This window comes from Ceratotherium simum, chromosome 38 (assembly GCF_057802395.1).
Source record: "Ceratotherium simum simum isolate JZ-2026a chromosome 38, ASM5780239v1, whole genome shotgun sequence".
In the NCBI taxonomy this organism is placed as follows: Eukaryota; Metazoa; Chordata; class Mammalia; order Perissodactyla; family Rhinocerotidae; genus Ceratotherium; species Ceratotherium simum.
Genome location: NC_141937.1, coordinates 21156865 through 21180397, shown reverse-complemented (window position 1 = coordinate 21180397; position 23533 = coordinate 21156865). Strand labels below are relative to the sequence as shown.

Genomic DNA, 23533 nt, shown 5'->3' with positions numbered 1-23533 from the left:
AGGAAGTGAATACAGTTACCAAACTGATGATGCCAGTCGAACTTTTGATCATGATTACAGAAGCTGATGACACGAGTGTGAAAAGTTGTAGTTTCTGTGAAAACCAAGTTGAGTACTTTGGAAAGACTAGATAAAAGTGTGTCGCTTTTTTTAAGGTATTGGTTAGCTAATTGTGGGCAAAACAGTTCTAAGAGATTGAGAGAAAATACAGTAAAAATCTACAAGCATTCTGTACCTCTGGTTCACAACTATGTCACGTAATGCACGTGCTGTGAACGAGAAAGGCAATTAGAGAAAGCCCACCTATACCAAAAAAGTAGAAAAGGCCTGGGTCCTACGTTAAATAACTGGCAAATGAAGAATATTTATATTTTAAGTTAAAATATTTCAGAATACATTTGTTATTTTTTTTGATACCCTGCTTTAAATGACTTTTTGGATTAACCAAACAACTAAGAGTTCCAGACAAGAGGGCTCCTACTGCACTATTAGAAGACAAATTTGTGATGTCTAAGGCCAATTAGCTTCACGTACATGTGGTTTTTACCTTGTCATCTCCTCAACTGCCACAACTCTACAGACGCAGATGATTCCAGGTGATAATTTTCAGCTGACCGGCGTTCTGTCTTACAAGGTCACACCTGTTCAGTCTCAGAATTTCCTTGGATGAAATCCTGGGTTAATATTGCTGGAAGAAAAGCATGCCCTATTACACACACATTCACTAATTTTCCAAAATGCAGTTTTTCCATCACTCTATTTGAAATAACATCACTATCTTCTGTCAAAAGAAGCATTTGCCCTCCTCCCCATCTTTACATCTGGGGTGTGTGTGTGTGCGTGTGTATGTGCGTGTGTGTGTGTGTTTAACATTCTAGACATAGACTCCTTAGCAGTTGGCTTCGGGCCTAGCCTGGCCTTAGAAGAGACGTCACAATTCATTTTCTACCTTCTACTATTTAGCTATATGTTATGCTGGAGGAACAGAAAATGATGTTACTGAAAATATTCTTATATTACTGAAAATATATCTAATATCCTGATGATACATAATGATTCATTTATTTCTGCCCTAATCACCTTTATAAATACAGAACTATAGATTTACTAGACACAAGGAATTATTTCTTTTCAGAAGAAAATGCTATTTATTTTTTTCTAAGGAAATTAAAAGAAAGCATCAATTACCAGTTAAAATGAAACTTGAAAACTAGCGTACTCTCCTAAAATAACAGCAAAAAATGCTATGAAACAAATAAATTAATGGTTGTAAAGTATTAACTCAACAAAACCATATTTTACTAAAATATTTTATTGCAATAAGATATTCACTGTGCTCAAAATCAATACAAAGTAAGTTATTAAAATTATTTACATACAAACGAATGAAACTATGTAATAATAGCTGTGAGTAAACGGTAACACAACTTCAGCCTCTAAATCAACATGTAACTGTCTAAGGATTGTTAACAATAGGAAAGAAAAAACTGGCTGATCGTGGTTGTTAAAATCACTGATTTCCATAAAAAGAAAAGTCCTCCATCAGGTATATTTAAGACAGATAATTTATTCCTTTGACGAGTAACTGGAGGAAAGTCCGATCCACTCCCGTAAACTGCAGTCCAGGGAACTTGACGATTAGTTAAATAGCGTATTTTCCAAACTTCACATCTATTTCCCAAACAGATTTTCACTCAGTATCAATGTCAAAGTATACGGCATTTCATATGATATAAAAAAAAAGTATCTACATTAGTTTTTAGTCAGTTTGGAAACCAATATCCATGGTGTAACAAATTATTAACAATTCTGATATGCACACTGTGTGCACTCAGATACGCCCACAAAAAGTAGTCTGTTGATGACTTTAAAAAAATATATTAAGATGCCAAATAAATCTATTTTATTATGAAATGAAGACTTTGATTAAGAATATATTCTTATTAGGCATTTCGGTAACAAATCATTACCCTACATACAGTTGATTTATTCAGTATATTTTTAAAAGTAAATGAATTCCACCGTAGTGTTTCCCGAAGGAAAAAAATCATTTCTCCAGTTGTTGAGGAGTACTAAAAGCTTCGTACACATTAGCAGCAAAGTCTTTTACTTGCTCCATCATCAACAGGTCCTGGCAAAGACAACAATAAACATTACTGTTTGTAAAAGGTATAGATAATTTGAATTCATTTCTGCAATCAAGCAACAAATTTAGCTCTAAGTTTTGATGCGTTAAGGCCGAGAAAACCATTTAATGAAAGTACTTTTTTCTTATAATAAATTCCAGGAGATATTTATCGTTTAGGTTCTTGTATGAGGGATGGTGAATATGCTAAGTATTCAAGTATGACTTTGAGAAGAAGCCAAAATAGTCTTCAAATGGATTTTTGTGTGTCATGTGCTAGATAAGTATCTGTTGAATAAATGATTATAATACTAGAGATACAAGTCTAAAGGGAGTTTTGCTGGAAGCTGACATGGTTGAGGTATATTACTTTCTAGATCTAATATAGGATATATGTAGTATGTCATATATTATATACACACACATACAAAAACCACACATATACACTTGAGAACAAGGATTCTTAAGGGATTTGTGAAAGTAAAGATAAGGAAAAAATTACATCTTTATTTTCATTAACCTTTAACTAAAATTTAGCACTTTTTTCAATTATGAATGTAGGCAACAAACTGTGATACTATTAGCAGACCCTGTGAATTTGTCTTAATAGAAATTAGACACTTACATATATGATAATTGTGGAAGTTATATGAACTGCCATCACATCTTGTTATTTAATACATGACAAAGAAGCAATACTGCCACATCATAAATTTGATTTTAAAACTATTTTGAAAACTGTCTAATTGGTTTTCCTTAAAACCTATGTATTTTACAATATGCATTTATAGACATTCTTCTGAGAAGGGGTCCATGGGCTTCACCAGACTGTGAAAGGATCCACGACACATAAGCAGTTAGGTGCCCCTGGGAGCGTCAGAGAACAGGAAGTGAACTCGTCCCTTGTGTTCACTTTTTTTTAAGTATCAGAAAACCCACGTGAACTTCAGGCAAGTCTTGATCTCAACAAATTCATGGTTAAATTCTCTGAAGACCACTTTGTACTTTAATTTATAGAGACTGTAGTTAAAAAAGTTGGTGGAAGTCTTCTCAATTAATGGTCTAGTATATAAATTTAATCTACATCCAGCCACACTAAAAACTTTATTAAACATCAGTATCAATGGTGTTTTTACTAGGTTGCAATCTTTTGTTTTCCTTATCAATGATACCAACTTTAATTAATGCAGCACATAAATGACTCAAGCACTACAGCTGGGTTGTTATTACGCTTCCTTGTGTTACCACTTGTCTGTAAGATGAACAGCCTATCATGAAGCCAGAGACTCTCATGCAAGTGGAAAAGGTAAAGTTACAGTTTAAATGCCAGAAGTTACAACTTTTATTCTCACACTGATACACATGTGGAAATTAAAATTTAATTAAAAATTTAAAACTAAGTTTTCTTTCTTTTTTTTTGTGAGGAAGATTAGCCCTCAGCTAACATCCGTTGCCAATCTTCCTCTTTTTGCTTAGGAAGATTGGCCCTGGGCTAATATCCGTGCCCATCTTCCTCTACTTTATATGGGACGCCACCACACATGGCTTGACAAGTGGTGCGTCGGTCCATGCCCGGGATCCGAACCTGCGAACCCCAGGCCACCGCAGCGGAGTGCGCACACTTAACTGCTGTGTCACCGGGCCGGCCCCTAAAACTAAGTGTTTTTAATTAAAAAAAATCTAGCTTAAATTAAGCTTGAAATTAAGTGAAATGAGATCAGTCTTATTCACTCTTCCTTCTGCAACATGAATGCCTGACGCTCATGGGTGAGGAGGACGACACAGAAGACTGAAGAGAACACTGAGGGAAATAAGCATGTGAGGGACAAGCTGACGACACTAAACAGAGAAAGGAAGAAACACAACCGCAGTCTCAGTGCTCTTCACGTTGCTGAGCAGAAAATCCAGAGAAGATCTTCTCACTTGTCTGAGACAAACGGCACTAAGACGACACCACCCCTCCGCTGAGGCTTTAGGGTCTCTTCTCACTACACATTATTGCAGTAGTTTGGAAGTGAAGCGTATTGCAAGTAATTTTTTCCCAAGTTTGCAAATGCCTCAGGAAAAAAAACTATGTGAATTCAAAGTTATCCTTTTAATAACATCAGTCTTAGTGCATTCTAAAATGCTGTCCTAAGAAGGAAGATGGAGTTATAGGTAGTCTAGTGAAATATTTACACCATCTACTGTCTATGCAGCTTTTAGTGAGCAGACTATTGGTGCACTATTAATAGTTATATTTATTATTAAAATGCTTTATTTCCCCACAAAAATTTTTTAGTTTTCCTCAAAACTTGAGAAACTGGATCACTGATCTGCTCAAGGCTCAATCTTCTAACTAGCACAGTTTAACGCAAAACATTACCTCTGTAAAGTCAACTGACCACTGGAATGTACCTGGACTAACATGCAGTCTAACAGGCGTGGGACTATAACATGCAGAAAGGTGCTCCCCACCTCATAAATGTGCCATTTACTCTCACGGGGCATTCTATCACACTGTACATGTGGTTTCAAGTTTTTGGTTTCTTTGAACAAATATCACAGAAGAGAAATGTAATTTTATGTTAGGCAAACAGGACCACAACCAAAAATACAATCTGTTTTTAAGAATACCCCCAAGCTTTCTTCTTACCTGAACAAAATGACTAGGCGTTTCACTGCAAACTGAATGGATCTGTCCATTTACTATTGGAATGATCTTAGCTAAGGGCAGGCTGACACTGGAGAGACTGGAAAATCATCACAGTAATAATTATTTTCTGAAATTATCTTAAAGGAATTTAACATTTTAATTATAAAAGTAATAAATGGTCATTGAAAAATACTTACAAAAATGTATTAATAAGAAAATACAAATCACACAATTCTACCACCTAGAAATAACTGTAATTATCATGGTTAATTTCTTCCAGTAATTTTTATACATATCTATGTTTTTGTGTTTTTTAACATACAACTATAACCTCCCAAGCAATACTGTTTTGCATTTTTATTCACATGTTATAGGCATTTTTCCACCTTATTACAAGTTCTTCCAAAGTTTTTGCCTGTTTTAATGATTATAGTAATCCATTCTCCAGCTGTGATAATTTACATCATCAGCTCCCTAGAGTTGGGCATTAAGTTTTTGCCTAATTTTCCTTAATATAAATAACTCTTTGTATTAATATGGAATTACTGGGTCAAAGGGTATGAATGTTTTTTAGGTATAAGATGTATATTGCCAAATGCCGTCTGCTTCTCCAGCAGTGTGTGAGAATGCCTTCTTTCTACGTCAAGCATTATCTTTTTCTTTAATCTCCGTATGTCTGGCTGCTAAACAGTAACACAGTTTTAGTCTGTATTTCTCTTAATCACTTGCGATGCTGAATGTTGTTTCCTCTCCTCCAGTGAACTGTACTATCAGCTTCCTCTCCTCCAGTGAACTGTACTATTATCCATCTGCCTGTGTAAGCAGGAAACCTGGGCATTATCCTTGGCACTTTCTTCTCCTGCCTATATCCAATCTCTCCACAATCCTGAATATTTCTTAAATGTGTCTACTTTTCCCCACTGGCAAACCTAGTCCAAGCTAAGCATTATTTCTTGTCTGAACTACAGCAATGACCTTCTAACTTGTAAGCGCTCAATAAACATGTGCTGGATGAATAAAGGAATAAATGTTATGTGTGATTATGTATGATATAATGACTGTTAAATGATGAAAATAATTTGTGTGTGGGTTATAGGCTTATTTATGACATTAAATATCATACTTCATAGATTTAAACCCGGAGCTACACTAGAAATTTCCTTTTAAATATCACGTAAATGCTGAAGCTACGGTGTCTAACCAGTATGCTATGCTGAGATCTGAGGGAATGCTTAAAAAGGAAAAAGGAAGTGGGGAGATTATGTATGTCTGAAGAAATCAGGCATTATTCTCCTTCATAGTACCTTTGTAGCATTTTTCAAAATCTGTCATGAATTTTGTTTACTTGTTGGATGTCTCTCTTTATATATTAGTGAATCCGTCTTCGACAGAAATTGAAGACCACCACCATATAAGGTCCGTGAGGTTAGGTACCACGTCTTCCTTACTCACTGTACTATCCTAGCACTTGGTAAAGGGCCTGGTTGGTGCACAGAGCGTGCTCAATACACACCTGTTGACTCGACTAGTAAAAGTTTTCATTCATCCACTGCTATGTCCCACCCCAACTTCCACTTTCCCAATCCCTTCTCCACAAAGCAATCAAAGTGACCCCATAATGTAAATCCCATCAAGTCCCTCTCCTGTCACTTCTCTAGGGGCTCCCCAGCACTCTCAAGCTGACAACCATAACCTGTATGTGCTGAATTGTCCAACTTCATCTCCCACCATTCTTTTCCTGTTTCCATCCACTTGGTCCTCCAGTCTTCAAAGTCTTTGCCCTGTGGCTTCTGCCCTGAATGTCAATCCCTCACTCCAGTCCAAGGCCGCATTTAATAGTTGCTTATCTTTTAGTTCTCAGTTCAAATTACTTTCTCAGGGAAACTCTGCTTGACTTTCCATGTTTCTTCAAATACTTCGATTGTATGTTCAATGTTCTTTTCCTTTATAACACTTATAGTTTGTACAATTATGTTTACCACCTGTTTCTCCTACTAGATTCTAAGACCCATAAGGACAGAGACCCAGCACACTGCCTGATACCTAGCAGGTGTTCAATAAACAGATGTTAGATGAACAGACAAATTGGCAATTTCTATCTGCTCTTGTGTGAATTATCTGCTTGTGTCTACGATCATATCTTTCTCTGAGTGTTTCTTTCCTTAACCAATGTGTCTATAATGCTATTAACCTCCTTGTATGACATACATAGTTTGCAAACATTCTTCCCAACATATGATTTGCATTTAATATTGATTATAAAGTTAATAAAACTTGTTTGATCTCTAAGTTTTAAATTTTAAAGTCAAACCTATTTTATTTATATAAAATTCTTTACTTTCATTCTTAGAAAGACTTGCTCCATCTTGAGATCAGACAAATATTCACCTGTTTTCTATCAGTTCATTTATGTTTTTATTGTTTAAAAACAGTACAGAAAGGCTCTAACATTATTATTTTACAATTAGTCATTGTAAAACTAAATATTTGTCTTATCATTTACTAAGTAATGTATCTCTTCCTCACTTTCATCATATACTAATATGCTGTATATTTTAGAGCCTGTTTCTGGATTTTATATCTTATTCCATTGATTTATCTATTCTTTTATGAGTAACATATTATTCTAATAACTGCACCTTATATGTTCTATACAGAAAGCACCTTCATTGCTCTACTTTTTCAATAATTTCTTGAATATTCTCAGCCCTTTATTCTTCCAGATCACCTTTACTATCAATTTTTCAGGTTCAAAAATAACCAGGCAACCACCCTCTAATTCCCAATGGGATTTTAATGGTACTTAGACAACATTTATAGATTAATTTTGGGAGGCTAACTTTACAATTTTTAGTTGATTATTTTGGGTTTCTAAGCATAAAATCATAACACCTTCATATTAACAATAACTTTTCCTCTCCTATTCCAAAACTGATATTTTCTGAAGATAAGAATTTAACTTAGAAAATCAACAGTCTACTAACAGTTTATTATATAGTAATAATACTTACTTATTAATAATTAATATTAACTTAATTACTTAATATTAATAACTAATTGTTAATAAGTAATAATACAACTACTGTTCAGTAAGTTGTCTATTTGCAAGATAAAATATATAAAAATTAATGGCGTCCCTGAACTTCATTCTCAAAACTGGTCTTTTCAACTAGCCTTACTGCATTGGTTAGAATAACAGAAGGATGATGAATAACTATGAAAAAAAATTATATAAATAGTGACCATCTTCATATTGTTTTTGAATTGAACAGAAATAATTCTAGTTTTTTTTCCATTAAGTACAATATTTGCCTTTTTAAAAAAAATTTTTGTTTACTGCAGTAACATTGGTTTATAACATTGTATAAATTTCAGGTGTACATCATTATACTTCTATTTCTGCATAGATTACATCATATTTACCACCCAAACACTAATTACAACCCATCACCACACACACGTGGCGAATTATCCCTTTCGCCCTTCTCCCTCCCCCCTTCCCCTCTGGTAACCACCAATCCAATCTCTGTCTCTATGTCTTTGTTTATTGTTGTTATTATCTACTACTTAATGAAGGAAATCATATGGTATTTGACCTTCTCCCTCTGACTTATTTCACTTTGCATAATACCCTCAATGTCCATCCATGTTGTCATAAATGCCTGGATTTCATCGTTTCTTATGGCTGAGTAGTATTCCATCGTGTATATATACCACAGCTTCTTTATCCATTCGTCCTTTGATGGGTACTTAGGTTGCTTCCAAGTCTTGGCTATTGTGAATAACGCTGCAATGAACACGGGGGTGCATGTATTTTTACACAATGGTGTTTTCAAGTTCTTTGGATAAATACCCAGCAGTGGAATAGCTGGATCATATGGTAGTTCTATCCTCGATTTTTTGAGGAATCTCCATACTGTCTTCCATAGTGGCTGCACTAGTTTGCACTCCCACCAGCAGTGTATGAGAGTTCCCTTCTCTCCACATCCTCTCCAACACTTGTTGTTTTCTGTCTTGTTAATTATAGCCGTTCTGATGGGCGTGAGGTGATATCTCACTGTAGTTTTGATTTGCATTTCCCTGATAGTTAATGATTTTGAACATCTTTTCATGTGTCTGTTGGCCATCTGTATATCTTCTTTGGAGAAATGTCTGTTCAGGTCTTTTGCCCATTTTTTAATTGGGTTGGTAGTTTTTTTGTTGTTGAGATGCATGAGTTCTTCATATATTTTGGAGATTAGCCCCTTATCAGATGTATGGTTTGCAAATATGTTCTCCCAATTGTTAGGTTGTCTTTTCGTTTTGTTGATGGTTTCCTTCGCTGTGCAGAAGCTTTTCCGTTTGATGTAGTCCCATTTGTTTATTTTTTCTATTGTTTCTCTTGCCCGGTCAGACATGGTGCTTGAAAATATGTTGCTAAGACTGATGTCGAAGAACTATGTTTTCTTCAAGAAGTTTCATAGTTTCAGGTCTTACATTCAAGTCTTTAATCCATTTGGAGTTAATTTTTGTGTATGGTGTAAGGTAAGGGTCTACTTTCATTTTTTTGCATGTGGCTATCCAGTTTTCCAAACACCATTTGTTGAAGAGACTTTCTTTTCTCCATTGTATGTTCTTGGCTCCTTTGTCAAAGATTAGCTGTCCATAGATGTGTGGGTTTATTTCCGGGCTTTCGATTCTATTCCATTGATCTGTGTGTCTGTTTTTGTGCCAGTACCATGTTGTTTTGGTTACTATAGTTTTGTAGTATATTTTGAAATCAGGGAGAGTGATACCTCCAGCTTTGTTCTTTTTTCTCAGGATTCCTTTAGCTATTTGGGGTCTTTTGTTGTTCCATATAAATTTTAGGATTCTTTGTTCTATTTCTGTGAAAAATATTGTTGGAACTTTGATAGGGATTGCACTGAATCTATAGATTGCTTTAGGAAGTATGGACATCTTAACTATGTTAACTCTTCCAATCCAAGAGCATGGAATATCTTTCCATTTCTTTGTGTCTTCTTCAATTTCTTTCAGCAATGTTTTATAGTTTTCGATGTACAGATCTTTCACCTCTTTGGTTAAGTTTATTCCTAGGTATTTTATTCTTTTTGTTGTAATTGTAAATGGGATTGTCTTCTTAATTTCTCTTTCTGCTACTTAGTTGTTAGTGTATAGAAATGCAACTGATTTTTGTATGTTGAATTTGTATCCTGCAACTTTACCGTATTTGTTTATTACTTCTAACAGTTTTCTGGTGGATTCTTTAGGGTTTTCTATATATAAAATCATGCATCTGCAAATATGACAGTTTCACCTTTCCTTTCCAATTTGGATCACCTTTATTTCTTTTTCTTGCCTGATTGCTCTGGCTAGGACTTCCAGTACTATGTTAAATAGGAGTGGTGACAGTGGGCATCCTTGTCTGGTTTCTGTTCTTAGAGGGATAGCTTTCAGTTTTTCACCATTGAGGATGATATTAGCTGTGGGTTTCTCATATATGGTCTTTATTATGTTGAGGTACTTTCCTTCTATCCCCATTTTATTCAGAGTTTTTATCCTAAACGGATGCTGTATCTTGTCAAATGTTTTCTCTGCATCTATTGAGATGATCATGTGATTTTTATTCTTCATTTTATTAATGTGGTGTATTACGTTGATTGATTTGCGAATGTTGAACCATCCCTGCATACCTGGAATAAATCCCACTTGATCATGGTGTATAATCTTTTTAACGTATTGTTGTATGCGATTTGCTAGTATTTTGTTGAGGATTTTCGCATCGATGTTCATCAGTGATATTGGCCTGTAATTTTCTTTTTTTGTGTTGTCCTTGTCTGGTTTTGGTATCAGGGTAATGTCAGCTTCGTAGAATGAGTTAGGGAGCTTCCCCCCCTCCTCAATTTTTTGGAAGAGTTTGAGAAGGAGAGGTATTAAGTCTTCTTTGAATGTTTGGTAGAATTCACCAGGGAAGCCGTCTGGTCCTGGACTTTTATTTTTGGGGAGGTTTTTGATTACTGTTTCAATCTCCTTACTGGTGATTGGTCTATTCAAATTCTCTACTTCTTCTTGATCCCGTTTTGGAAGGTTGTATGATTCTAAGAATTTATCCATCTCTTCCAGATTGTCGAATTGGTTGGCATATAGCTTTTCATAGTATTCTCTTATAATCTTTTGTATTTCTGAGGTGTCTGTTGTAATTTCTCCTCTTTCATTTCTGATTTTACTTATTTGTACCTTCTCTCTTTTTTTCTTGGTGAGTCAAGCTAAAGGTTTGTCAATTTTGTTTATCTTTTCAAAGAACCAGCTCTTGGTTTTATTAATTTTTTCTATTGTTTTTTTAGTCTCTATTTCATTTATTTCTGCTCTGATTTTTATTATTTCCCTTCTTCTACTGATTTTGGGCTTTGTTTGTTCTTCTCTTTCCAGTTCCTTTAGGTGTATTGTTAGATTGTTTATTTGAGGTTTTTCTTGTTGGTTGAGATAGGCCTGTACTGCTATAAACTTCCCTCTTAGAACCACTTTTGCTGTATCCCATAAATTCTGGCATGTTGTATTTTCATTTTCATTTGTCTTCAGGTATTTTTTGATTTCTTCTTTGATTTCTTCATTGACTCAGTCGTCGTTCAGTACCATTTTGTTTAATCTCCACGTATTTGTGGCTTTTCTCATTTTCTTCCTATAGTTGATTTGCAGTTTCATACCGTTGTGGTCAGAAAAGATGCTTGGTATTATTTCAATCTTCTTAAATTTATGGAGACTTGTTTTGTGGCCTAACATGTGATCAATCCTGGAGAATGTTCCATGTGCACTTGAAAAGAACGTGTATTCTTCGGCTTTTGGATGGAATGCTCTGTATATATCTACTAGGTCCATCTGTTCTAGTGTGTCGTTTAAGGCCAATGTTTCCTTATTGATCTTCTGTTTGGATGATCTATCCGTTGGTGCAAGTGGAGTGTTAAAGTCCCCTACTATTATTGTGTTACTGTCTATTTTTCTTTTTATGTCTGTTAATAATTGCTTTATATATTTAGATGCACCTACATTGGGTGCATAGATATTTACAAGTGTTATATCCTCTTGTTGGATTGTTCCCTTGATCATTATGTAATGCCCTTCTTTGTCTCTTTTTACAGTTTTTGTTTTAAAGTCTATTTTGTCTGATATGAGTACTGCTACCCCAGCTTTCTTTTCATTGCCGTTTGCGTGGAGTATCTTTTTCCATCCCTTCACTTTCAGTTTGTGAGTGTCTTTAGGTCTGAAGTGTGTCTCTTGTATGCAGCATATATATGGGTCTTGTTGTTTTATCCAATCAGCCACCCTACGCCTTTTAATTGGAGCATTTAGTCCATTGATGTTTAAAGTAGCTATTGATAAGTATGAACTTACTGCTATTTTTTAACTTTTTTTTCTCAGTGTTTTAGTAGTCCTTCTCTGTTCCTTTCTTCTTCTATACAGAATTGATGGTCACTTTAGTTTGACCTCTGACTGAAAGCTCTACTCTTTAACTCCCCTCCTGCCTCCTTTTATGTTTTTGATATCACATCTAACCTCTTTTTTGTGCATTTGTATCCATTACCCTCTTATCATGGAAATAGATAATTTTTCCTATTTGTGGTCTTCTCTTTTCCCCTTAAATCAGTCCCTTTAACATTTCTTGTAGCACTGGTTTCTTGGTGACAAACTCCTTTAATTTTTGCTTGTCTGGGAAATTTTTGATCTCTCCTTCCATTTTGAACGATAACCTTGCTGGGTAGAGTATTCTTGGCTGTAAGTTTTTTCCTTTTAGCACTTCAAATATATCGTGCCACTCTCTTCTAGCCTGTAAGGTTTCTGCTGAGAAGTCAGCTGATAGCCTTATGGGGTTTCCTTTGTATGTAACTTGACATTCTCTTGTGGCTTTTAGGATTCTCTCTTTATCTTTAATTCTGGATATTTTGATTATGATGTGTCTTGGTGTGGACCTCTTTGGGTTTATCTTATTTGGGGCTCTCTGTGCTTCCTGTACCTGGATGTCTGTTTCTTTCCTTAGGTTAGGGAAGTTTTCATCTATTATTTCTTGAAATAGATTCTCTGCCCCTTTGTCTCGCTCTTCTCCTTCCGGGACACCTATAACACGGATGTTAGTGCGCTTGACGTTGTCCCAGAGGTCCCTTAGACTGTCCTCACTTTTTATAATTCTTTTCTCTTTTACCTTTCAGCTTGGGTAATTTCTTCTGGTCTTTCGTCCAGCTCGCAGATCTGTTCTTCTGTATCCTGTACTCTGCTTTTGAGTCCCTCTAGTGAATTTTTCATTTCCAGTATCGTATTCTTCATTTCTGATTGGTTCTTTTTTATATCTTCCATTTCTTTGTTGACATTCTCACTGAGTTCATCTATTCTTCTCCTCAGATCAGTGAGCATCCTTAACACTCTTAGTTTGAACTCTCTGTCAGGTAGGTTGCTCATTTCTGTTTCACTTAGTTCCTTTTCTGGGGTTTTGTCCTGTTCTCTTACTTGGAATGTATTCCTTTGCCTCCTCATTTTGCCTCTTTCCCTGTGCTTGTGTCTATGTATTAGGTAGGTCAGCTACGTCTCCTGCTCTTGGATAGGTGACCTTATGTAAGTGATGGCTTAGGGGGCCTGCAGTGTGCTTCCCTCAGTTCTCAATGTTCCAGGGGTGACCCCTATGTGGGCTACGTGTATCCTTCTGTTGTGGCCTGTTTGCTCTCCCTGTAGGCGCCCAGGGAGGCCGCGTTATGCTCCTGGTCAGCTGTTGTAATGCTCCACTGTTTGTAGTTGTTATGGGTCCCTCAGTCTCTTTATCAGGTGTGGGGAGCCCCAGCACAGTTGGCTGCAAGTTCTAATACCACATTTGTGTTGCAGTATTTCTTTTAAGTGAGTAGACCCCCAGCATGGCAGGTTTTTAGGCTCAGGGCCTTACAATTGCTATAAGCCTCCAGCCTTCAGGTCTCTTGTCAGCTCTCTGAGGATTGCAGCTGGGTGGGGCTGGCCTCAGGCACGGGAGCACCCATTTGTTTCAGGCTTTGGAAGGTGGGGCAAACCCCCACGTGTGTCTTTGAGAAGCACAAGTCTTCTGCAGCTGACAAGCCCTGCCGCCCACAGGTCCACACACACAGTCAACACAGTCCTGCCCCGTGTGCACGCCCCGACCTCCCCAAGCAGACCCAGTCTCTCCACGGTGGGAGCCCCACACACTCCACCATCGCCCCACACTCTCCACCCGCTCCTTGTGCATGCCCTGCCCCACTGAAGTGGGCTCAGTCACCAGGCTGCAGAGAATCCAGTCACCAATCTATGCAGGCACACAAGTTGCCTGAGGGCTTGTTGTTGGGTGGGGCCAGTCTCTAGGGTGGGCTGCCTGCCCTGGCTGAGCTGGATTAAATTAGTTCTCTAGCGGGTGGGGCAGACCCTGGGCTAGCAGGCCCCAGGGAGAACTCCAATGGCGTCTGTGTCAGCACGCCCACACCAGGCCACAACAATGGCCGCCGCCAATGTCCCAGTCCCTGGAGAGGTCTCACCCCTCACCGAGATGCACTCAGGGCCTATCAGGTGAGTCTCTTTTCACCAAAGCACTGTGCACCTTTCTTTCTGGTGATTTTAGGTTGCTTTCTGAAACGGGTGAGTTTGCGCGTGGGCCCTTTAAGAGCCGGTTTTAATTTCTTTTTGAACCAGCTTTTCTGGGGGTACTCCCCAAAGTTTTGGTAGCAGGCAAAGTCAGATATTATGCCACTCGTCTCGATTGTGCTGGGTCCACAAAATGCCCACAGTGGGAGCACTCCCCGGCTCAGGGCCCCACTCCTCCAGGGAGGGCTGCGGACCTGTGGGCTGCTCCCGGGCGGCCGTGAAATATTTGCTTTTGATTCAAATATTCTTTATTATATAAAAAAGTATTTTTTATTTCTAGAAGAGGTTTTTTTTTTTTTTTTTTTTTTGCTGAGGAAGATTAGCTCTGAGCTAACATCTGTGCCAATCTTCCTCTATTCTGCATGTGGGTCGCTGCCACAGCATGGTTGACGAGTGATGTAGATCTGCACCCAGGATCTGAACCCGCGAATCTGGCCTGCCAAAGCAGAGTGTGCCGAACTTAACCACTATGCCATGGGGCCGGCCTCTAGAAGGGGTTCTGTCAATAACAAATGTTAAGTTTTATTGAATTCTTTTTCAGCAACACTGAAGATGATGTTTGCGTTTTGTCCTATTAACTTATTAATGTTATGGATTACTGTAACAGTTTTCTTAATAGTTTAACCTTCCTTGCATTCTTAAAATGAACCCTAATTCGTCACAGTGTTAGAGAAAAATTAAAAATCCCAGGCTCTGATGTGAGGTTGAAGTGACTGAACATCTGGCTTTACTACTTGCAGTTGCTTGACCTCAGGTTATTTGATTTTTCTCTGTCTTAGTGTCCTCATCTGTAAAAAGTAAAATTCTAGTACTTACTTCCTAGAGTTGTTTTCAGAATTCAATGAGATAATGTTCTGAAAAATACCCATCATCATACTTGCACATGGAAGAAGGAAGTATTGGTTGCTATTACTGTTGCTACAGATTTCTGCATTTCATTTGCTTATATTTTATTTAGGACTCTTACATCTGTAGCCATACTTCAAGTCTGTACAGTTTTCCTTTTAAGTTGCATCCTTTATCCATTATATTTTCTATTGGGTTATTACTAGTGATAGGAAACCTTTTGATTTTTAAATACTTATTATACATATATTAATATATATACATATATGCATATGTTATATATAGTATATACATAAATATAACATATAATACACACCTATATATATAATTTGAGCTTTTATTAGTTTGCATCACTTTTCAGTTGATTCTCTTGAAGGTTCTGGATTATTAATTGTAGTATACATAATTAATGATATTTTGTCTCTTTGCTAATACTTAAAAATCTTTTTTCTTGACTTATTGTGATGGCTAGAACTTCCACAACATGTTAAACTATAGGAATGACAATAGGCATAATGGGAATGTTTCTAGTATTGAACCATGGATCATGAAGTTGGTTATCGACATGAAAGGGAACAACTTAGATAGGAAATATCTACCGAGTACCTAGTGTGTGTAATGGAATATGAAAGGGCATAAGATAGTCTCTGACTTTGGGAGGAGGCTTAAAATATAACTGAGGAATAAGACTCTAGTTCATGGTGAAACACGTAAGTTGTACACGGAAGTATAGATAGTAAGTACTACAGGAGCTCAGAGAAGGAAGACTGTCAATGGTTGATGTGGTTGCAAAGGAATTTTTATAATTCTTCAGTGTATAAGATCAAGTATTTGTTCTATGTTAAAGCAACTATTACAACTCTTAGCACCACTCAGGAAATAACTAATACCTTGGTAGGTAGAGATTACAGTGAAATTTTATTAATTGGAGTGCTTTGATTTAGGGAGCATACAGGGGCTAAAATTTATTTTTGTATAATTTAGAGAATTACTTAAAAAGATTTTAGGATGATATTTAAGTTGCTTCAGAAAATAAATTTTATGGCTCTAAGCATTCCAAATCCTCAATGTTAATTACAAATTATTATTTTTTTGTACAATAAAGAAGGGTCCCAGAGAATTGAGCAAATAATCTCTTGCCCCATGTATTTAAGAATTAAGCTGGATATTGTACACACATACTGCATATCAGTTACTGTTTCCTCTTATTGTTTTAAATTTTTTTATTTTATTGAGGTCGTATTGGCTTATAATATGTGTAAATTTCAGGAGTACATTATTATATTTCAGTTTCTGTATAGACTGTATCATGTTCACCACCAATAGTCTAGTTTTTATCTGTCACCATACATCTGTTTCCCCTTATTTTAATGGATGAGTTTATAGTCAGTTAACATTGATTCTGGTACCTATTCTTTTCTGAGTTTAATATAAAAACTGCGAAACAGAAGTTATTAAAGAGTGTAAATTCTAACAGGCGAGCCAGGGTTCTCATGTTGAGATGACAAGGATATAAAACCATAAGATACTTTTTGGCAGCATGAATCCATGACTTAGTAATAGTTATGATTAAAATTACTAACAATTGCACTAACTAAATATTCCCAATCCTACTTTAAGGGCTGAAAATGAAATATTTACGTAGGTGTAGAACTAGGAGATCATTCATCAAATGGAAATACACAACAAGAATGCCTGGCTATTATAATGACTGAAGTGTTGAATTAGGTGCTACAGGCCAGTGAAGGCTTGAGGTACTGGAGTAATCACAGAGAACACATTGAAACTTAAATACATTTTCAGTTTTGTATTCTAAAGAGTTAAAAAGAAAGAGCCCGATACTTGGAATTTGGCCTACACAAAGGTGGTTTCACGACTTACGTACTTCTATACAGTGGCAAAATTTTTGGAAGAAATCAAAGTTTGCATATTGAATCCAGAAGGAACTTTTAATAATGAAAAAGTCATTGGCTTAACAGAGTGTAATTTGTTGAAAAATGAGCGTTCAAATTTATCCTTTATGATTTTTTTGTTACCTGGAACAAACAATCAACACATCCAAAGCACTACTCTATCAGGGCATCCATCAGACTGGCAACACTCTTGTCGCCGTACCTGTTCACGGAGTCGCCGCGCTGCAGGTCCTGCTCAGTGGGTCGGAAGAACTCAGACATGTTGTCCAGCAGTCCACTGAAACCTCGGCTTAAGCAGGTATTCAAAACGGCGCTGAAATCCGGACTACACAAAACAAGGGGGGTGAGCTACCTTTTAGATGCTCCACGGAAAAGGAAATAAACTCAGTCACTTTGTGGTTGCCATTGGCAGCCACCAGCATTTCTGGTCACGATCCAGTTTTTACAGCCTAAAACACTACAGAAACATATGAAGGAGGCAACCTTTCCAAATTAAGCATAAAAACTGAGCTTATCATTTAGCACAACACAGTGAGAATATTCATCCATTCCGCTAGATTTTCTTACGTCAGTCAGCACTTTGTACAACATACTTTTAAAAATATCAATAATCGTATTACTTCTCTTGATGAAACTCTTGAAGAGGAACCCTCTTCAAGTCACAGATTACTGGTTTGCTTTACATACTCTGCCATGAAATCCTAGTGAAACAGACAATTTTCTTATCATGTTCAGGTGAGGACCTGGATACTTGAGGGATGAAGGAATTTGTCCAAAGGTATATAAGTAGTAAATGGGGGAACTAGCATTTGAACCCAGGCCCTTTTGACCTTAAAGTTCAAGCTCTTCTCATCATACCATGTTAGTACCTCACAAAAACTCTTTGATATAAAGAACAATATATGTGTGCTATGAAAAGTTAGAACATGCCTAGTTGAACAGATTAGTTCTATCTTGGATATGTAGAAATCTCAATCCAGACCAACTCATGGGAGTGGAGGGCTAGTGCTATAAATTTGGGAATTATTAGCATACAGACAGTAGTTAAAGCAATCGGGGAATATAAAACTGCTTGGGGCAGTTGAGGATGAAATAAGAAAAAGCATCTGGGAAACACTAACATTTAAAGGAAATACAGACATAGAGGAACCTAAGAAGAAATGATCTGAGAATGGGGGAAAAAATTGGGAGATTACGTCTCCCATAACATCTTCCACTGTCATGGAAGCCATATGAGAAAAGAATTTCAAGAAAGCCTTGATCAACAGTGCCAATTATCAGAGAAAGGCCGAGTAAGATGAATATTACAAGTTGACTGAATCTGGCAAAAGATCACTGATGACCTTTTCTAGAGCTTCATGGAGTGATTTGCTGGAAACCTGAATAAGAAAAAATGTGGAGATTGCTACTGTAGAAAGTCAAGAGACTAGAACTTGAGGAATTCAGAGAGTAGATTCAGTGGCCAAGTTAACTTAAAAATTTGCTCATTTAAGATCATGAAAAAATATTATAAGCAGAAGATATAACTCCTCAGAAAACAGAACTAGAGAATATGGTCTTAAATGAAAAGAAACTTTGATATTTTAATCACTTAAGATAAAATGGGTAGGACTGATATTACCACTCAGATTTTACAATGATAAAACTACCTCAAAGAGTTTAAGTGGCTCAACTAAGGTTGAACAGCTAATAAACAGGAGAGCCATCCTTGAATCTAGGTCTTCTGGTCTAATGCAGTCTGGTGCTTTTTCCATTTTTAACATGCTGGTTCTTTTCTGGGTGGTTTAAAATAGTAATACCAATTTAGGGAAGGGAAGATGTAAAAATTTTACCACTCAAAGTTTTAGGAACATTATAGTCTATTTTGAAAAGGTTACGGGGAGTAGTTCTTAAAATTGAGTGTGTGTGTGTGTACACACATTAGCATGTGTGCACATGTACGTATACATGAGGATCAGCAGTAGGTGGCCAGCTCTGGCTTGAAAGAGCATCTTTTCTCAACTCCTCAAGTCAGCACTGAGTGACTTCAAGTTGGCAGTCAGAACTGCTGCAGCTACAATGTCAGTTTCTGTTTTTTTTTTTTTAACAAGGAACATTTACTAGTATACACGAGGTATACCAGAATCACTCTTGAAAGCTTTTTTTCAAAATGTAAATGCTAACTATAGTCTAGTCCCTCAACTAGTACATCAGAATCTCTAGGCTAGGGAAGTAGGTGGGCAAGTCATGGGTATCTTGAAAAAAGTCTCTGCTTCCCTCCCCACCCTAATAAGAGAAACACTAGTTTAGGTAGGAAATCCTACCTAAAGGTAGAGGAACAGATTCCAAATTTAATTTTAACAAATTATTATGTTGAATAAGTAGTTCAGGAAAACTAAAAAATGGTCATAAGTACATTCAAAATAGAAACACATGTTTTCTGTTACATGCAGTATACATACCTTTCCAACATGTCTCTAGTTTCATTGAGTAGTTTAATAGTGGTGACATCTCTAGGAGAGAGCCCAGAGGCCTGTGAAATGAAAAGGCCATACTTCAGGGTTTCAAACATTAGCACAGGGTTATGTGAAACTAATCATATTAATAAACTCAAGAGTTCAGGAAATCTAAAAGTCTTTTTTCTATCAACAATCAAAAAATGTTAAATTCAAAAAAACTCTAAATGTTCACATGTAAGTAGTATTTAAAACATTAGTTAGAATAAAAGTATACTTTGTGAGACCTTTGTTTACCTGGCCGCTCTTGGACACATTTCTAGAATATATTTACAACGAAAAAAACAGTCTTTGAGGTTGCAGAGGCCTGGGATTTTTTTTTTTTTTCTTTTATTGGTAAGACGTTTTATCAAGATATGTATGTGTCTTTTTAAAATCAATCTAGTCTAGTCTGGGGCTCTGTGTGTCCTTTCAACCTGAAGTTTCAGGTTTTAATTCAGTTCAGGTAAGATTTAGTCCATTATTCCTCTCTTCACCTCATCATTCATTCTCTTTGATTTGTTTTCTTTTTTAGTTCCACTGTTGAATTTTAGAATTTGGAAATTGTTCTAACCTTCCAGAAGGCTTTTTAATACTTGTATTGCATCTCCTTGAGGTTCTAATTTGCAAGTAAGTTTTCTCCTGTTTCTTTCACGAATTCTGTCCCATCTGTTCTGCTTGTTCGGTTTAGCCTCCATCCTCCAGGTCACAGGGTTCCCTTAAATGGGTACCACTTTTTCTTGGCCTACTCATGCATGTCGGGTCTCTCAGCACTCAACAGGTCTATTTTTGGGGTCTCTAGGGGAGGGGAAATCCTGTGGACAATGAAGAACATGGCAGTCTTTATTCTAATGAGGCCTCCCTGCTGAGATATGGCCTAGGGCCTCTCCAGGCTAAGGCTTCTCCAGTTTTCAAGTGAGAGACATTCTTCTCTCAAAGCAAAGAATGGGTGCAGTCTACTTACATATGAAAAAAACCAAACATTATTTTAAAATGACATATGTAATCTGCAATCTCTGGCATTTTTATTATTCTTAATCAATGAATAACTTAAATCACAGCTGCCCAGGACACACCAGTGTGTAGCAACACCATGGCTGACAATTGTTAGATTAGGCCTTGTTTCTCAACTGGATGACTACAACTTCTGTCAGTCCATTTTGATACTGCCATCACTGATTTATTTTAAAAAGCAAATGCCCTTGTGGCACTAGCCTGATTAAAATTATCCTTCTTTGTCCATAAACTGAAGTTCAGACTCTTTACCTTGGCATACAAACCTCTTCACGACTTTGCCTCAACTATCAGCTCTGTCTTCTGCTACCTCATCTCATACAATTATGCTCTAGCCACATGAACTGAATTTGTCTCCTGAGTTCCCCAAGTGTAATGAACAGGTCTTACTCATTTTACATTCCAATCACAGTGTCTGTCACATAATACTCAATAAAAATTGGCTGAATATCTAAAATTATAAATGTTTCTAACTAGAAATCAGTCATATTTGCAGTCTGTTTTCTAAATTAATGAGGTTTTATTTAAATTATTGAAATATATGTCTTTAAATTGCTTACCTTTCAAGAGACTCAGAAATCTAAATTTCAAGAGATAGTAAAAAAAAATTTCAGAATATAGAGTAACTGGTTTGGCTAAATGGCTATGAATTAAGCACCTGAACTGCTAATGGTGTTTCTTCATCTGGCATCATATAATGGCATAATAAAGATCTGGATCCATCTTTATTAATCCAAGAAGAAGATTTATGCTGCTCAACGAGATTTCTGATTTCTTTTAGTTTTTGCTCCAAGTCCAAAAGGGACAAAGAATGTTTAAGAGAAACACTAGAAACAGAGAAAAGAGAATTGGGATAAACTGAAACTGTACAACACATCCTATACACACTCGAAACTGTACAACACATCCTATACACACTCTTTTCCTAACAGGTTACTATCTGAGATTCTGTTTCATCCAGTCAAACCTGAAACTGCTGACCGTGAAATCACTCGAGTTGATTAAGAAACCAGCCATCAGTTAAGGGCATTATTACAGAGCCAACAAAAATCTTGCTGCAGATTTCACAAGAAAATTCCCACTGTAATGATAGATATTACTACTATAAACAGGAGAAAAAAGCCTCAGATGCAGATTTTACAGTAGGTCTTTTATCTCATGACCCAAATATTTCTGGTTTGTTTGGAAATCAATCAACAGACAATGAAGCATCAAAACTTTTCCCTTAGTACCAAAAGGTTGACACCGATGAAGAAAATGGAATCCACACGGCAATACCCCAGGGCTGTGTCTGTGTCAGCTTACAAAGAATTTCACACACCACCATTTGTCACGCCACCAGCTTCAGTAGAACAATTCCAGTTTTTCTTTTATCCATCAGGATCAGAAAGTCAGAAAAACCAAATCAAAATGCCTCACCTTCCTAAAATCTTCCGCACAGCTTGTTTAATGACAGTGATCAATTCTGTCAGGCCTGTTACAGGAGAAACAAACATAACAGGCTTGCTCACTTCTTAAATTCCTCAATAATACACATGAATGAGTTAAAATTAGTTTATAGGTCACAAATAAAATCCTACCATCTCCCAGGAGGTGTTGAATACTTGATAAATACTGCTGCTGGACATCCGGGGGAGCAAGAACTGTCTGTACAAAATAGAAATAAGGTTAAATTACCTAATACTATTAGTAAATAAATAATATTTCAATGTAACTTGAACTGAGATTTCAGGACCTAGAGTGATAGGAAAAATAATATTCTTTTTTCTAAAAACTGTTTTATTGAGGTCACACTGGTTCATAACACTGTAAATTACAGGTGTACATCATTATATTTTGGCTTCTGTATAGACTGCATCGTGTTCACTACCAAAGTCTAGTTTCTATCTGTCATCATACAAAAAATAATATTCTTCAATATAGCAAAAAGTCTAGTTTCAAAATAGGAAAAATAATAATGGTAAAATTTTATAATCACATGAAATATAAAGAAATTTATTTTATAGAAATTATCAGGATAAGTAATATTCTGTTAAATTTCGAACCTCTCGAAAGAAAGGGCACCATCTAAGTCTATTAAACTTACGGTGCCATTTTTGCCAACTGCTGCATTATCCAGGTAAATATATCCACCAATTATGTTTAACTGGACTCGCAAAAGAACCACCAGCATACAAGTACTGTATACAGCTACGATACTTCTTGTGAAACCTGCACGGAGAAAAGAAAACCACTTGGTACTGTTGTTAAAACACAGACAAATAAGTAAAATCACGAACCATCCCTATGGTTATTTTTTCATAAGATGACTTTAAAAATACATTTGTAACTGTTTCAAGTACAAAAATATACCAATTCAAAATATTTCAGTCTATCTCCTTATAACTTGTTTAATGTAAATTAGGTATGATCTCTTGATTGAAACAATAACCAATAATAACGAGGACGAATATATTGAGTGAAGGGTTATATATTATTAGCTCAGAAAGGAAAACAAGAAAGGACTGGGAAGTACTCCCAGTTGCAGCCTCAGAATTCGGAGCTGTCCAGGAGCTGGTTCAGAGCGAGAGAAGAGGGCGGAGCATGGACAAACTCCAGCCTTCACTGGCAGGTAAAGGAGGATGAGCCCATTAAAGGGCTGGAGGCAGATACAAAAAGATAGGGGACACCTGGAGACTAGGCATCACAGCAATCTAGGACAGAGTGTTCAAAAGAGAGGAGACAGCAAAGGTGTTGACTGCTGCCAAGAGGTCTAGCAGGAGGAAAACGTCCAGTGGATTTAGCAACACAGAAGTCACTACTGATGTTTGCGAGATCTGCTCGGGTGGAGGCATAGGAGTGGAAGCCAGTCTGTCAAAGAGTGAGTGGGAGTGAAGAAAAGGGAATGCAGAAATCTTTGGTATTGAGTAAGGGGCGTAAG

The 23533-nt window shown here is 36.6% G+C and overlaps 1 protein-coding gene across 1 annotated transcript in view; it reads right to left on the bottom strand.

The window, feature by feature from the left end:
* Positions 1-1294: 1294 nt before the first annotated feature.
* Positions 1295-23533, bottom strand: part of PEX3 (peroxisomal biogenesis factor 3) — a 40838-nt gene continuing 18599 nt past the window's right edge. Inside the window, exons 5-12 of the mRNA XM_004440970.3 lie at positions 22700-22824; positions 22194-22260; positions 22033-22087; positions 21272-21440; positions 19567-19637; positions 17328-17450; positions 4761-4857; positions 1295-2131 (exon numbers count right to left, since the gene is read on the bottom strand). Of these exons, the coding sequence (XP_004441027.1) occupies positions 2048-2131; positions 4761-4857; positions 17328-17450; positions 19567-19637; positions 21272-21440; positions 22033-22087; positions 22194-22260; positions 22700-22824 (791 nt within the window). The 3' untranslated portion in view covers positions 1295-2047. The remainder of the gene's footprint in view (positions 2132-4760; positions 4858-17327; positions 17451-19566; positions 19638-21271; positions 21441-22032; positions 22088-22193; positions 22261-22699; positions 22825-23533) is intronic.